General features: G+C 39.4%; 1 protein-coding gene across 2 annotated transcripts in view; it reads left to right on the forward strand.

Annotated features, from left to right (window-relative positions):
• vldlr (very low density lipoprotein receptor) overlaps positions 1-17,484 on the forward strand; it is a 68,642-nt gene that overhangs the window by 25,853 nt on the left and 25,305 nt on the right. For both annotated transcript variants that reach the window (XM_088070789.1, XM_042508911.2), the window contains exons 4-9: positions 6,911-7,033; positions 8,536-8,744; positions 11,588-11,750; positions 12,178-12,300; positions 13,585-13,707; positions 16,557-16,676. In XM_088070789.1, the coding sequence (XP_087926915.1) occupies positions 6,911-7,033; positions 8,536-8,744; positions 11,588-11,750; positions 12,178-12,300; positions 13,585-13,707; positions 16,557-16,676 (861 nt within the window). The remainder of the gene's footprint in view (positions 1-6,910; positions 7,034-8,535; positions 8,745-11,587; positions 11,751-12,177; positions 12,301-13,584; positions 13,708-16,556; positions 16,677-17,484) is intronic.

Raw genomic sequence — 17,484 nt, forward strand, 5'->3', positions numbered from 1 at the left:
AAGAAATTGAAGTTCAAAGATTTAAATACTTGTGAAAAGTGATGACAAAAAAGGCTCATAAGGATGAAGTATTATCAGCAAAATATTTTACATTTTTCTGAGTAAAGGTTTGATGGCAGGACTTTACTTCAGTTAGGTTTCCGAATACTTCTTCCACCGCTGAGATAATATATTTTGAATTTTTTTTCCTTGAGGCTGAAAACAGTGCAAGACACATGGCTGATGACTTTTCGAGTTAGCATCCAGCTGCAGAGTTTTCTGACCATGTGACCGCATAGTAGAGATTTCCTGCTGTTTTTAGCTGCATTTCACCGTTGCAGAAATTAAATGTGGCACTTAAAAGCAGCAAGAGGGGGTCCCCTGCGAGCATCCCTGTCACATAAATAAGTTGTTTAAATGGAACTAAGGCGAGCCGCTGAGCTTTGAATGGTATAGCTGTGATGTGGGGTTTTGACGAGGTGCTCGTCAGAATCAAAGCGATGCGAGATGGTGAAAAGTATTTATACTGAAGTTGTTTTTAATGAGAGTCTCCCATCTGCGCTGCATTCACTGCACCGTGGTAAAGACAAATGGACTATGGCGTTTCCTCAGGTACAGAGATAAATATCAGAGGAAAGATGAAGGCACTTCATCAAACACACGTTGGTTTGATATTCACTGCTCGCTGAAATCTTCCTGAATGCTTAAAGCAAGTCAAATAAAGAAAGATAGAAGGCGTCTTTCATCCATGGTACTCTAAGTAACCACTGAACCTCAGGTCTAGGATGGCACAAGTATCAGTGGAGCACAAAGAAGAAAGGCTCGCTGGAGTGTTGATGACACATTGAGCACTTTATTTTAATATCTAAGCAGTAGAAAATACAATAAACTGTCAGCTGCTATTTAACAAACCAGTTTCAGCATTTTTTTTCGTGCTAAAGTTTTACTGCATGCCATTACAACATACAGCTGAATGAGCTGACAGCAATTTTAAACATAAGAATAAATGCTTGCTTTTTGTGCAAAATGTTCAAGGTATAGACGTATTTGCATACCTGTTTACAGAAGAGGTGCATAGGGAATACATTTAATGAGAAAATGCGTAATTACTTGTACAAAATGGTTTTAGTACAACCACCGTGATCAGGCATTTCATTACGAGACAAATGTCAACAGGTGTCGTAAAAAATTAGGATTCAGACTCAGACTCACACTTAAACATACAGCAGGCAGCTTTATTATCAGCACTGCTACAGTCAGGGTGTCTAGTTGTTTACCAGCAACATTTTTGACCTGCTTCTGGTCATAATGTCAGGTAAAAACATTTCCCTCTGACAGTATATAATATGTAGGCCTAAGACTGTCCTAACAGCAAGTGAGCAAGTATCTCTCTGTCCAATATTGTGCATCTCTAGATTCCTGTGTATCCTTAAGAAGTCTTAACACTTAAGAATACATCATTGCAAAATAAGTCTGTAATTGGTATTAAAATGTCTTAAATCAATCTGTCAAAAGTCTTAAAAATGTTAAGACATTGCAAGAAGAAGTTTATAAATCTTTCTCTGACATTGCATTGTAAAATCTCAAAAGCATCGATAACATATTATTATTAGTAGTAGTCATGGTAAAAAATTATGTTACTAAAACTGATGACGGTGATGATAACATAATTTTGATTTATTTAATATTTGCTAATATTGAAGGTCTTTTTAGGAGTGCCCCAACAGGAGTTTTGTATGGAAGTTAGGAGAGAATAGATGGAAGAGAAGATTAAGAACAAATAGGAGCGATTCTTGAGTCAGACGCTGAATATCAAGTACAACCTGAGAGTTATCCACGCTTCATCTGAGCGTTTGTGAAGTGCTGTGTGCTGTGGAAGCAGAGGTGAGCGTGACAGGGTTATACTCCAGCTGTTTTTGCACAGCAGTCCTCTTTGGTTTTTTGCCGCAGTGTGTCAACACAGCAGGTTGAGTGCACAAACCCGAAAACAAGGCAAAAATAAATTCTTTACCTCCTGGCTGAAAAGACAACAGCACTGCATCTTAGAGTCGGGCAAATCCCTCCTGCACTCTTGGATGGGGATGTGTGGCGCGCTCTGCCAAAATAAGAGCGGTGCAGTTTGGGGAGTCGTTCAAGCACCAGAGTTATTCAAAGCCTCCGGCTGTGTGGAGCTGCCAAGACCCGTCTGAGTTTTACTGTTAGAAAGTTTGAGTTTATCACCCCGTCCTTTGTGTGATTCGCCCTTTATCACAGAAGACGCAGCCGACCACCCGCTCCGAACCATCTGGGTCATAAAAGACCTGAAGGGGCAAACGATGACCTGATTGTTAAATCTTGTTACTTTTAATAAATCTTTATTAGTTTAGTAATTACATGACAGTATGTGGCTTTGCCAACAGTATAAAGGTTAACTGGGACATTTCCCAAAGCAACAAAGAACGAGGTTTGAGTCAAGTCAACCTGTGACACTGCTGAATTTTTCATGATAAAACAATAAGCTTATTTCAGGCTGAAGTTTGCCTAATTTTAGGCAAAATGGTCAACTTGTTACAGTTTGTTTACATCTTCAGTCTCACATTGAGTTCTCAAAAGGCAGAAAAAATTACAATTACAAGAGAAGCTCCCATGACCTGCACACGAAAGAGAAGTCTTGGCCTGCGTCTCCCAAAATATTAACCGTTCTCTCATAGACTTCGGCCAATAAGCAATAGGTTCAGAGATTGTCATTAGTATGTTGCCATCTCACTTGTAAAACCTTGCAAGTACACAGGAAAGGGTTTCACTTTTAACTCCTTTTGCTATGAAATATGGCCATGAGATTTCTAAAAAAGCTTTCATCTTAATTCAGATAATTTACACGGCAATGGGTCTTTATGACATGTTAAACTTTTGTTGCGATTTGGCCTTTTGTTCACATGACAACGGCGTTTTAGGGGCCTAAAAACGCAAACTTTGGAAACCAGGCTCCAGAGTGTTATCATTTGAAAACACAACTCCTTCTGTCACTGTGTAAACTGGCTATACGCGAATGTCGTTCTCACAGTGTTATCATATGAATGTGGATTTTTTTTCAAAAACGCAATGGAAAGACTTTTCTGTTTTCAGTAGGGCTGTTCGTGTCGAAAAGTGGCCTCAGTCAAGTTCATATCAAAGTCTTTTTTAACCTACTTATAGCAAAAATTCTTAACAGTTGCAAACCTCTTTAGATTATATAAAATGATTAGAGCAGACAACAATGCCAGACCCTTCCCTGATCCTGAAAATCATCTTTTAAAATCGTTATTTCTGGTTAAATTTATCTTTTCTTTCTCTTTAATCCCTGTTTTTTTAAGTTGTACATTAAATTGAAGCAGCCTGCTAAGAGCTGAAAGTCCTGCTGTGCCATTTGATTTTTCGTTCTTTCTTTAGACGCGTCACCTTTCTGACACCAGTCTGTGTGGATTGTAGACAACCTGTGTGCGCATGTTTCTACTTGCACTTGGAAGTGTGTCGGTCAACTGAAGGTCATCAACAGCGTCCCTGTTTGTAGTCCACGTTGTGTGTGTGTGTGTGTGTGCGTGTGTGTCTGTGTGTGTGTGTGTCTGTGTGTGTCTTTGTGTGTGTTTTAAGAGGTTGTGCTAAGTTCCAGACATAGCTGCAGTGGTGTACGTGCAGGTCAGCCCAGCTACTATAGCTGTTATATCACTGTACTGTTTGACCAGCTGTTACACATGACTTGGCAGCTGAGAACAGGATCTAAAGTGTGTGTTCGTGTGTGTGTGTGTGTGTGTGTGTGTGTGTGTGTGTGTGTGTGTGTGTGTGTGTGTGTGTGTGTGTGTGTGTGTGTGTGGATGCATGCAAACATCTCCTGGCATTTTCTGTGTGAAGGATTTGTACTGTGGTTGTGTTTACGTCAGTTTTCTTGCGTCAGTGTTGAAATAAGGAAGCGAGCTGCAGCTTTTGTCCACTTAGTCATTCCAAAAACTGCAAGCAGGGTGTAAGAGTCTTCTTTTAAGTGTTTAAGCTGACCATCTGTGTTTTGTTTACACAGGCTCACACTGTTGGTGTCAGGTGAAAATCTTTGTCTGTCCTGTACACTTTTCAGGGACTAAAAAAAACACACTGTGGTTTCAAAATCATCTTAAAACATTTTCATAGATTTCTGTTATAATATTTTGAAACTTCCAGCCTTTTACTGGTGCACTGTAATATTTTTTGGGGTTACCGAAGCCAAAATCTGTCTGTGGCATTTATTTTTGACAAGTACTGAAAGTTGGCATGATAGTTGGGTGATATTGAAATTCCCCTACTGATGATACTGCTCTAAGAAAGATGACGATGTATAGTATTAGTTTCCAAAAAAAGAAAGCTAACGAGAGATGCACATAGATATATGGACTTGAGAGGCATATGTTCAAGGGGGCTCCAGGTCCCTAAAATCTGTTTATTTCAATTGTAAACATATTAGGCCTTTAAAGTAATTAAATAATCTTTATATTTATGATTGAGGTAGGTTTTGGTCCATGGCAGACTTCTCTGTTACATAGTGAATTTTAAGATGGGAGCTATGTGTTATGTATTTTATCGATAGTTCTAACTTGTTTATCGCTCATTTTATTTTTTTAATCATTTTTTTATTGCTTCTTCATGGCAGTATATAAGTATATATCCTATGCTTTGGGTTTACATTAAAATCATTAGTAACTAAATGAATTGGCATTTGCCGAACACTTTTCCTGTCATAAATCAGGAACTAAATGGGAGACATTTGGTCAGATAAGAAGTTGTGACACTAATGTTGAAACTGTGCTGATTGTATAGATCTTCTGTGCTGCCAGGGGTAAAATGTGGGTGAAGCATCCACGTTTTCACAGACTGGGATGTAAACTGTCATTGCAATTTGACTGGTTTGGGGGCATACAACCGCTAGGCCGTAATTCTAGTTATTCCTCAAACTAAGGTGTCAGAAATGTATTTGATGTTGGTACTGAAACTCTGGTATCACATTGGCCCCATATAAACATCTGACACTGTTTGATCTTGAAATCATCATTGTGAAGCATCATGTATGTAAAATAGATCACAACATGAACAATAAACTAACCTGAAAAAAAGTCATCTGAATGCAGTGAAAGCCGTATAAATGTTCATACATTTCCTTGAGTTTAATGCTGAGAGAAATACGGGAGCAAAGTGTTACCTGGCTTATCAACAGAACTACATCCTCATAGTCAATAATTCACGCAGCTGTAGGAGCCACTTTTCAATTCACCTTCATCTACTGCTCCACTGAGCAGCTCTTATCGCTGCGCAGTCCGACTTTATGTGCCACACTGCCTGTTATCTCCCTCCACAGTGGAAGATTGCAGGGATAAGAGGCAAACTCGGTCTTAAAGTTGACATTTTATGGAAACAAGCAGTGTGGAATGAATATGTATGGCGAGATAAAAAGCGGTTCCTAATGATGCAGGAAGGTCTTGAGTTTAACCTCCAGGTGACTGATATCAAAGACTGATACTGTGACCCTTATCTGGACAGGACATCAATTTGTAGAATAAAAAGATGAAAAGAAAAAACAACAAATGTAACGAATAAAAGAAACACAGGCTAGATGGGTTCAAAACTAGGAAAAAAAATTCAGTTGAACTAACAGTGATTAAACTGTAAGTCAATTTTCCAGACGTCTGCCGTTGATATTCCAGCAAACTAGATAATGTAACAGCCTGCAGTTTTTTTATCATCTTGGCTTTGAGTTAACAGAGGTGAGGATTTCGTGTCCACCACGAATCCTCCTAACATCTTTCTTTGACAGGTAACTCTTAGCTGAATATCACCATTAATCTGCCAAAAGCTGCTCACTAGTTCCACTAGAGAAAATCAGCCACGCTGTGTCCTTGTTCTGTCCTCTTGTTATTTTTGGCCCTGCTGTCATGGGGGAAATGCACTCAAAGGCAACAAGTAGAGCCGCTGCAGCTGTGTGATGACACTGTACATGATACTACTTGAACATGTTGCTTTTAACCCCTGAGGCATGTTTCGGGAGAACATTTAAACCAGAAAACTTTTAATTTGTGCAGTAAACCAGAGATGGAAAGCACATGAACATGGCCTTGAAGTCTCAAATTTGCAGATGAATGGTCCTTTTAAAATACAATCAGATGATAAGAAATGTCGCTGTAAACACCTATTTAAACTGATCCATTTGATAAAACTGCAGTCAGTTTAAATAAAGTGGTTTCTCAGCAGACAGACATCCTACACAAAACAATGCAGAGATGATGGTGCGGGTTGTTAATCCACATGTATTTAAATGATTGATTAAATGACAAAGACTTGAGAGAAAAATACCTATCTTGATCAAAAAATAATGGCTCCAAATAGGGTTTGGCAATGTGTGATTTTCACAATAACATAATAATATTGCAGGAGTTATTTCGGGCTTTGTACCAAATCAGGGCTGGGTTCTTGTCTGATCTCATGATTTTACAATCTAGCAAAACCAGTTGCCTTGCAAAGAAAAGTGATTCGAGCAGACATGGAAGGGGAAATGTGAAGTTGTAAATACAGAAACTTGTAACATTTTAAGTTAGTTTTAAGTTATTGTTCTCAGAAACCTTAAAGTTTCCACTTTGACAGAATTTTACTTTTACTGTTGTGAGTCTTGTTCTTTAACTAAAATGTTGTCTTGTGAGTGTTTTTTTAATGGATCTTCCAAACAAAAAGAGAAAATAATCAAATGTGATGAAGTTTAGTATTGCCATTTTAAGCCATTTTATCAAACATTTACTGTATTGCAACTCCTCTCCATTTTGGACTCTTTCAATATATCACTAGATATTTCCGTCTTTTAAATTTATTTCTTTTTGGTGTGAGTCCATAAAGAAAAAAACATAAAAGCCAAAACTGACAGAATACATTTTAAACACTGTTTTCTGTGTTTTTCTCCCTGCAGACATGAGGACGTGTCGTGTGAACGAGTTCAGCTGCGGAGCGGGCTCAACTCAGTGTATCCCCATCTTCTGGAAATGTGACGGAGAAAAGGACTGTGACAACGGAGAGGACGAGGTCAACTGTGGTAGGTGGACATGCACACATTGACAGGGGAGGGACATGCGTTCTGCATTTGAAAAACTAGTTAGTTAGATGTCTAGTTACCACCAAAAGTAGTGGAATTACAGCAACTCTGTTGTATGTTGTAACATTGTTCATGAAGTAAGTGATAGTTTTAGCGTTAATGTGTTTTTATACACACTAAGTTTTTTAATACACTAAGTACAAACTACACAAACTGTGGTCACGATGCGTCCCTGGTCACCTCCGGAGGTGGTTTGGCTGATCGGATCTCAATCCCAGTCCTCGGTCCACTGTGCCTGCTTTTGTGTGGTCCAACACTACTGGACTGCAATCCCATCACCCAAAACGTATTTTACGCAAGGTGATTAACAAGGACAACCAGTGGAAGTTACTCCTTGCTCCCAATATTTATGTTCTGCTGTGGCTTTTTCATTTCTGCAGATAATGTCATGCATTTGCCAGTGATTGATGAACTCTTGAGGGCAAAGACCTATGATGACCTATGATATGCTCACAAGATACTTTCTGACCTTGAGCTGACAAGGATCGCTTATGCAGCTTTTTAAAAATGGACATGCTTAATGGCACTATGAATTATGGGATACTAAGAGGTGCGAAAATGCCATCCTGAAAATCTTTGGGCATAACAAGTTTGCATGTGTTTGCTACATCTAGACAACACTTTGACATCTTGTTCTTGTTCTTAAAAAACAGACTTCTTAGGATATTGCCTCTGAATATGATGTAGAAACACAATTGTTGCAGCACCCTAACTTCCCTATAGCATCTGATTCACTGAATTAATTTCAGATAAATCATTCTGGACTTCAGCCATAACGTCCTTACAGCTGCAGCTGTGCTGTTTACCCTTCTGTCTAATTTATATTGTGCAGGGACAGACAATATTTTGCACAAACACACTCGACTGTTGTGGCTGTAGGAAGTGCGGTGATACAATACAATTCAGATGTGATACAAGCACTATTTAAGTGTAACAGCTGTTGTCCTGTACTTACTCAGTCACTCAAACTATTTCATGGATGTGTGTATCAATTACTTCTCATCCCCCAGCTGTTTACCCTAAACACTCTGCAGCATAAACACACTTACAGTCTTTTGCGCAGAGCGTGGAGCTCTGCCCAGACCAACTATAAACTAAAATAATTGGATCTGACAGAAAACACTAAAGCAGCCTGTGGCATGCTGGTAAATTTTATCCACCCATCTATTTTCCGCCCTTTATCTGGGGCCGCGTCGAGGTGGCAGCAGGTTAAGCGAGGCAGTCAGTCGCCTTTCTCAGATGGAAATGCACTCAACACATTTGTTGGATAAGAAGGATACACAAAATGCGTTTTAGTGACTTAAAACGAATGCAAACATAACTTTAGTTTGTTTACAAGAAAGCTCTGCAGGGCAACTTTAATATTCTACTATAACAGCATCCACTCTTTAGGGAGGATGTTTTCGCTCACACTTGCTTTCTGTCCTCTGAACTGCCTCCAGGTAATATCACCTGTGCCCCAAACGAATTTACATGCGCCAGCGGCCGCTGCATCTCCCGCAACTTTGTGTGTAATGGTGAGGACGACTGTGGCGACGGCTCTGATGAGGTGGAGTGTGCGCCCTCCTCCTGCGGCCCCAGCGAGTTCCAATGTGGAAACTCATCGTGCATCCCGGCCAGCTGGGTGTGTGATGATGATGTCGACTGCCAGGTAAGAGAGAAACGCAATCAAATTTCCACACAAAATGCAGATTACAAATAGTGAACAAACATATTTATCTCGTATTGTGCCTAACTTGAGTCGATCACCACTTATCGAGTATTTGCTTAAACTCCAGAAGCTCTGGTTAAAATTTAAAACAAATCTGTGGATGTGAGTTTTTGAGCTATAATGAAGGGAAAATGTGGCCTACAACAATTTGTAGGGCTTGTTGATTTTAGCAGAAAACTTTTTTTGGGGAAAACTTTTGGCCTCTAGTGACCAGTTTGGAGGTGTGAGGAGTCAGCAGCTGGCTCTAAATTTCCTCACTTAAAGTTTGAAACTTTGTTGACAAGTGTGACAGAAGAAGACGAGTAGGCGTATCTAGCACAATTTTACCCACTGGCAAGTTGCATGGATCAGTTTGACCTTTATTTCTGGTGACCATCCAAACTAAACTCAGTGTGATGCATCGTTCAGGCTTTTTCTGAATGTGAGACATTCTCTTGCACAAAAATGCTCTTTTGAAATGTTGATTCTTCCCTTTAATTAGAAAAGTGGTTGTATGTGTAGTTTCTGATAATCTCTGCTGCTATCCACCCAATCTTTACATTGTACTCTCCTGGTTCAACATCCATCCTCTTCTTCTTTCTGGATGTCTCTTACAACAGTTTTTATTTAAAGTATTTTAAATCATTTAAAGTACATAGAAATAAAAACAGAAAGTAACATGCAGAGAAAAGTCCCAATAGAGCTTTACTTCTTTAAAGAATTTAATGATTTGCAAAGCTTAAAATACAAAATCATAAAATTGAAAGGTTTTTTTTACTCTGTAGAACTTGAAGGATGTTTCTTAAGTAGATTTTGCCTATAATGACCTTCCCAGTGTGATATCCCTGGGCACACACATTACACACACATACTGGTTTTACATGTTAAATTTTCACAACACCCTGCGGTTATTGACCTGCCTTACACACATGCACGCACACACACACACACACACACACACACACACACACACACACACACACACACACACACACACACACACACACACTGACATTGACACTCCCAACACGTTTCCACACACAGCAGAACAAGTTCCACTGAGTCGGCACTTTGCCTGTTACCTGTTAATTGGCTGTGTGGTTATCACTGTGACCGCCTCGTAGGAAAATGAAAAAAAACAAAAAAAAACGGACTCAAACACTCACGCCCACAAATATTTAAAACACTGTTTAACGGGAAGGTCATTGTTATTCACGCTCTCGCTCTCTCACACCCAGCTGCTCCTGCGTCAGTGTTAATAGTCATGAAGCTTCACACACACAAACACACATTCTCACAGTCCATTAATCTGCTCCCACATGAGTCAGTGACTTTCTGAGATGATGAAAGTGTGAGAAACTCCTCCTGCTGCTGCTCCTCCTGATCCCTTTGTGTCTGATTGCTCCGTCATGATTCTGAGTCCTGAAAGCTCTCTGCCATATATATCCCTAAGATCACCTGTCAATCAAATAATCTGTGTGTTCTTGTTTGGATTTTCTGTTAATAACATTAGCTCCTTCCTTCGGTGACTGATATCTGTGCAAAGCTTGGAAAACTCTTGAAATGTCTAATATTGTGGAGCTATGGGAATATATTTACCATGCAGTTATTCGCCTTAATCTCGGTCCACTGTAATGTTGTCACAGACCAGCAGCACGTCAGGTGCAGTGAAAAGGAATTTAAACTGTTCTTTGTGCTAGGTCTAAAAGTTTACATTCACCTACTCTGCACTCTGCTTCTCCCCTCATCCACCACGATCAGCTCTGACCGTAACATTTCAAAAGTCTAGGAAAGTTGCACAATGAAATCGTTTTTATCCACATTTAAGTTAGTGATGGGCTAAATTTTAAAGTCTCTAGTGCGCCTGCTGTATGGGCCCAACGGTGCAGAAGATCCAGGTAATTTAATGCTGGGAAGTCAAATTTTTTTGGCTCCATGCACCACTGAGCAGCTTTTATAGGAATGAATGGGGCCCCACACTGTATCCAGTTCTCTTTATAAACCCCCAAGACCAAACAGACAAACATCTGCACTTTGTCGTTTGTACAGCGTAGTTTACATATTGCAGCCTGACATTTTTTAAAAATCTTGTTTGCGTGAATTTCAGATGCTATTAATTGTAGCTTGGTTATTTAAAAATGGTGGGTTTGTGCAGGATGGCCTTGGGTTATGCGGGTGATGGTTCTTGTGACAATGTCCTCTTTTGGTGTTGGCTCAACTCACGTTGAACCTCGACCAAGGAGATACCATAAAGTATCCACAACTTTTGCCAAGAGTAGAGTTGAGTAGAGCTGTGCTGTACCATGCAGTGGAAATGCAGCAAAAGTCTGCCAACACCTCTAGAGCTCAGACTTCCTGGAGTCTCTGCTGGTTACCTGGCAACCTCATGGCAATGACTAGACTACAAAGAAACTATAAACGTTTTATTGTTTCCTTGTAAAACTCCAGGAGGTCACTGTGCCTGGCAAAGTTACAGAACAAATGCAGAGAAGTCAGATTTTTGTAAAAATCAAAATAAATGCCTATTGAAAAATAAATGAAGAATAAGAAACATTCCCTTTCTGTTCTTTTTATGTTCTTCTGCCACAAATTTCCCTGCAGCCAGAAGGCCACGCCACACCACATCACATCACACACTTTGAGTTCAAAATTGCTATTAGTTTTCATTCTAACTGATCTTTTAGGTCTTGTTAAATCAAATGTCAGGCTCCCTGCCAGGAAATGACTACAAGCGTTGAAGACAGCGAGCAGAAAGCAAATGGAAAAGCTTTCACACGTCAGATTCTCGTGTCTGTGCCCTGCAGGACCAGTCAGATGAGTCTCCGTCTCGTTGCGGCCGTCACCCGACGCCGCCTGCCAAGTGTTCGTCCACTGAGATGCAGTGCCGCTCAGGGGAATGTATTCACAAGAAGTGGAGGTGTGATGGAGACCCTGACTGCAAGGATGGCAGCGACGAAGCCAACTGTCGTACGTACACACCAGCTGTCATTAGCACATTAAAAATTGAGCGTTTTCAGATCATCACCATGACGTTCATTGTATTATTCATATTGATTGGAGTTTTAAACTGTGTTTTCAATCTTCTTTTTTGGAATCCAGCAAATAAATGTTCAAGATAACTTAAATTATCTAGCTTTGTAATTATCCCAGATTTAATTCCTGCAGCGATGACAATATGGCTATCAATGTCATATATTTATTTTACAGTGACATAAGAAAATCTTCACATATGAGTTGCTGGATCCAGAAAATGTCTTTTTTAATTTGATTAATGACTTAAATGATTAATGGAATATCAAAATGGTTGTTGATTAATTTTGTTTCAGCACGTACTTTCATATGTGTGTGTGTGTGTGTGTGTGTGTGTGTGTGTGTGTGTTTGTGTCGTTGGCAGCTGTACGCACTTGTGGACCAGATCAGTTCAAATGTGATGATGGAAACTGTATCACGGGCAGCAGACAGTGTAACGGCCTCAGAGACTGCGCCGATGGATCAGACGAAGTCAACTGCAAAAACAGTATGTGCGCTCTGTGTGTGTGCCTGTTTAATGACTTTTTTCAATTAACCTGAGAATATTCATCTCAATCATGAATTTGGCTTCCCATAAATAAATCAACATGATTGATTGAGATACTGATACTTAAAATGTGTGCTCTGCTTATAGAAAATTCTTCTACAAAAAATTTGAAAACCTTTAGGAAATAATAATGTTTTAAGCCATGAATCGAATTAGTTTACAGTTTGAGCAGACCTCAGGTATTCCGGGAGTTCAGTCCACAGGTGGGGGAGCATCAGAAAATAAGAGCTGCTTCACCTTGCTTGGTTTTGATCCTGGGAACGCTGAGCAAACCTGTTCGAGATGACCTGAGGGGCCTGGATGCATCATAGTGTTCAAGTAAATCAGAAATGCATTCATGCCTGAGACCATTTAGTGCTTTATAGACGAGTAACAGTATTTTCAGAATTTTCCTTGTCCTTTGACAGTTGAAGAATGCAGAATCCAGTCTCCAAGAATTTGAGACAAAGCATCATATTCTTTCCAAATAGACAGTCTGGACCCACTCTGACATGCTTGGCAGAGTGGGTTAAAGGCCAGGGTCAGTTAACCATGACAGTGCAGAAACACACATTTTGTGCATAAACATAATGTTTTTTGTATTTACATTCCGCTTCAGGCTGTGCGAAAGAAGCCAAGAGTATGTAGATGCTATAGGGTTGTACATTTTTCAGATGTGTTTTTACAAAGAAAAAAGACAATGCACCTCAGGTTGTGCTCAGGTACAAATGCATTATTTGCTTGCTCGTATAAGATGAGTTCAGTCGGCTTCTTCTTTTTTTTTTTAACATTGCTGTTTTTTTATTTCTGTGTGCTCTTTTAGAAGATAAATGTACCAACAAAAATCCCCCCCGGTTATCTCGTTTACATGAGTTTGTTTGTTCTTGCTCCAGTAGCCTAAAACATCGGCTTTGAAAACAGACTTTAGAGAGTGGCAGTTTGTGGCAGATTCTCACTCTGAGACTGCTGAAGGAGAGATGGTTGTCACTGTTTGGTTTTCAAATTCCAAAACTACACTCTTATTTTTGTAGTGAGTACAGCAGTAGATTTGTGAAGCAATTAGCTTAGCACATGACTGGGAAAAACACTAGCCTAGCTCTGTAGTGTGAAATCAAAGTAAAATCCTGACTTATGATGCACTGGTAGCTTTTCATGTACTAGTATATTCAAAGGAAGTTATTGTTTAATGTTGCATGTTAGCAGTTGCTACCCCTGATGTATAAAAATCTTTGCGTCTCTTCGCAGTGACGCAGTGCAACGGACCAGAGAAGTTCAAGTGTCGCAGCGGGGATTGTATCGAGATGAGCAAAGTGTGTAACAAGGCCCGAGACTGTCCCGACTGGAGCGACGAACCCATTCAGGAATGCAGTGAGTATAAAACAAAGAAAAAATGTTTATTTACACTCTACATTTTTGCATGATAACTTGTATACAACACTGTAGATATTTTTGTCTGGCCTATGAAAAATGGATTAGGTATCCCCGCATCTGGCCTTGGCAGAAATTGGTTACTTTCAGCTATATGCATCAGTTTTATAGATGTTGGATAACTTGAATGGAAAATGTGCTGAACTTACCAACGTCACTGAGCTGCAGCCTCACTGTTGAAGCTGCAAACACAACTCATGTGCATGTTGGTGTTGACCGAAGATTGTCCTTCTGCAGCGACCTCCCACTTTGCAGTTGTTTTGTGAGCACAATCAATGTGATATTGGTATCAGTTATAATACAGCTTCTCATACGCATGGTAAGCTGTAACTAATGATATGGCTGCTCCCATATATGTGGGAGTGGCCTAGTATGAGGGATTTCTGGGAGGTGATGTCCAGAAATTTTGTAATCTACTCAATTTAGGCAATATCACCTCTTGTAGCGCCTGCTGCATCATGCCCGAGGGAGCCAGTTCCTACCGAACAAGCGCATAAGCCAAAGCATCATGTGACTTGTAAAAGCCAAAAAAGTGTCTCCATTGCAGTTTTGCAAGTGTTGCCATTAGGCGTATTTTATATTCACAGCTTCAACTGGCGCAGTTTGAGTGTTAAAGGAAACCTGCCTATTGTTAGCGTAGCTGCAGAGACAAAGTGGTGTGCCTTTGCAGGAAAGCTTTATGCAAATCGATGCAGATAACACTCGAGATAACTATAGAAATATTTCCAAAGCCCTCCAAATGAGTGGTTGAACAAATTAAGACTGATCAACTTGTTTGATTTTGCTATAATATATTTGCACTGGAATCTGTGTAAATATGAATGATCTTGTAGTTTGAGTTGTGATCAACCCACAGAGTGTTCGTCTGCTGTAATTTGCAAATGTCACTTGTTAAAAAGTCTTGCAGTGCTTCCCAAGCTGGCATCTCTAAATGTCAGCAACATAGAAGCGTTTGAACTGGAAATATTTTAGTTCCTAGAATGTACATTGATGCAGCAAGAGAAAAGAAGAAAGAACGTCCAACATTTCGATTGCTGTGGACAGGTCACTCAGGAGACATATTGCTTTTCAGTAGATGTCTTTAACAGTGTCCACATCTGAAAAAAGAGAGTTGAATTTGGCCAACGGAGTAAAGCTACATGACATTCCCCTGTGTTGCACATTGATTTATAATATGTGGATTTTTGTATAAAATCCCACCTCGTGCAGCTTTAATGCATCGAGCATTTCAGGGTGAGCAAACGAACAGTGCCTCTAAATAATTCTCTTTCATGGATCAAAGAACTCGCCCAAAAGTGATTATGCTCTCCACAATCAGAATTCGAAACGTGCAAGTCTGATTTGGACAACAGTTCAGTCAGAGATAAAGATTGGCATATCATTCAAATAATCAATTTAATGGATCAAATAACTCATAAAACGTGAACATTATTCTTTTGATTTTCAAATGTATTGTTGCAGAGTCGGTGATGAGTTGAATAATCCTGTTTCAAGTATTGGTGCACTGCCTGCTTTGTTGAGTGGAGAGAATGGAACATTTTATTCATTTATTTTTCCTTTTTTTTCACAATATGCTGTACAGAGTGAAATAGTGTATCATCCAATTATTCAAAGAACAACTCGCTGTTATGTCAGTTAAAGGTCGTAGAGCTTTAATTCTCTGCCCGATCCAACCTGACCCAACTCTTGGGCTTTGGGCCAGGCTAGGCTCCAGTCTCTCATAACTCCCCCAAGTTGAATTGGGTCAATACTGTTTTTTTGTTTGTTTTTTATGCAGATAAAGTTAGGACTGTGCCTCAATGAAGTCATTATAACTTTTGAAAATACTGAGATTTAGAATCGGATTTAAACTGCATGAAACTTGCCGTTCTCATGTTTAAATGGCAAATAGTTTTACTGCACCAGGGATAAAACAAGAGAAGGAGAGGCTGCAAGGTGACTTGGTTGTCAGTACTGCGTAACATGCAGCAGATAACGGCGTTCATCTGCATGCTGCATCGCCGTTGACCGCTATGCACTCTCAAAGACTGTAATGCACCACTAGGCGCAGCCCTCTTGTCAGGCGTGAGATGCAGAGTTGGCGAGAGATGAAATGATATAAGAATGAGAAAGAGTGGTGCTGCAAAACATGTACACCCTGAGCTTGTGATAAATGTTTTAATATAAATTTTTATTGGGCTTGGGCCCAAAACTCGACTCAGGCTTGAATAGTAACTTCAAGGGTTCGTGTAAGGTCAGGCCTGATTTTTATATATATATATATATATATATATATATATATATATATATATATATATCATACCTGCAGCAGAAATAGATAAAAAAGAGAGAGGTTTTAGATACATTCATTTAACCTTTTAAATAAGATAAGACTTTATTAATGCCAAACTGGGCAAATTGACTCGTTACCCCAGACATATCAACAGAGAAAAAAAAAACTGATTGAGTGCCAAAAAGTCTAAAAAATATTGCCAATAATACAAATTAGATTTATGTTTTTTTGATTCAAAAGATGCATATTGGACCATAAGAACATGCAACATTGTCACCAGCGTCAATTTGAATCCATTCTGTGATCTTTGTATCATCCCATTTTGTTGTGCCTTCCTGTCTTAACTGTAAACACCGGGATGAAATCAAAACTTTCAGATGTCACATTTTATAGTTGTTAATTGATCGAGTGCAAAAGGATCACTATTTAGATTGCTGTCTGCAGTTTGTGTGTCTTGCTTGCATGATAATGTCCTCCTGTTGCTACATTAAAACCCTGTTTGCTTCATGTGCATCAGATCTAAACGAGTGTCTCCTGAACAATGGTGGCTGCTCTCACATCTGCAAAGACATGGTGATTGGCTTCGAGTGTGACTGCACACCTGGACTCCAGCTCATAGACCACAAGACCTGCGGAGGTAGGTGTATTTGCACACGTGTGCATCTACTTACAGATGAGAGGCTCATGCTTATGATAGTGTGAGATGAATTCATCTCACTGAGCTGTAACATTAACTACCTCAGTGGTGCTAGATGAGCTAGCAGTAGATGTACACTTCTTTATGCGCTGTGATAAGGTAGTTCCTACATGAAACTGCTCACAATAAGTGCCTATAGGAGAGATTTGGAATACTGAGTGCAGCAGCTAAAAACAGTTACAAAGAAATGGCTTCAGTCACATGTTGCATCTATAGAAAACTGGTATGATATCAGTTATGAAATCTATGTTATGGAAAGACTCCTCAATGAGGCTTCAGGAAATTAGATTTGTGAAAATTTGGAAGTGAGATTGTGTATTTCCCTGAAACGCCCTTCTTTTGTTTATTCATCTCTTGAGTAATTTTATTTCTATTCATTTTTTCTCAAAAGAAAAATGTTCAATGTTGGTGTTTTATGACTGCATGGTAAAAAAAAAAGGAAAAACGAATCATTCTGTAATAGTAACTAACTAAAGACTAAAGATGGCTGTTTAACTGTTGCTAAGCAAAACAGAATAAAGGGAAAAAAAGAAACTGCTCACAACAAGGTCTCTTGGATTATCTTGAGTAACCGGGTAATGATTTCTGGAAAGAGACATTGCTGTTGCGTTTTTCAAATGTATTTTTGGTGCTTTGAGCACCACAAGTCAAGTGTTGTTTAATTCCATTATATTGAAGAAAAAGTGAATGATATTTCCAACTTATACAGAGCCGTGGCCACAAGCTCAGTCTATACTTGCCGACCATA

The sequence above is a fragment of the Plectropomus leopardus genome, chromosome 20 (genome assembly GCF_026936395.1).
Source record: "Plectropomus leopardus strain MGB_pleo_1.0 chromosome 20, ASM2693639v1, whole genome shotgun sequence".
NCBI lineage: Eukaryota > Metazoa > Chordata > Actinopteri > Perciformes > Serranidae > Plectropomus > Plectropomus leopardus.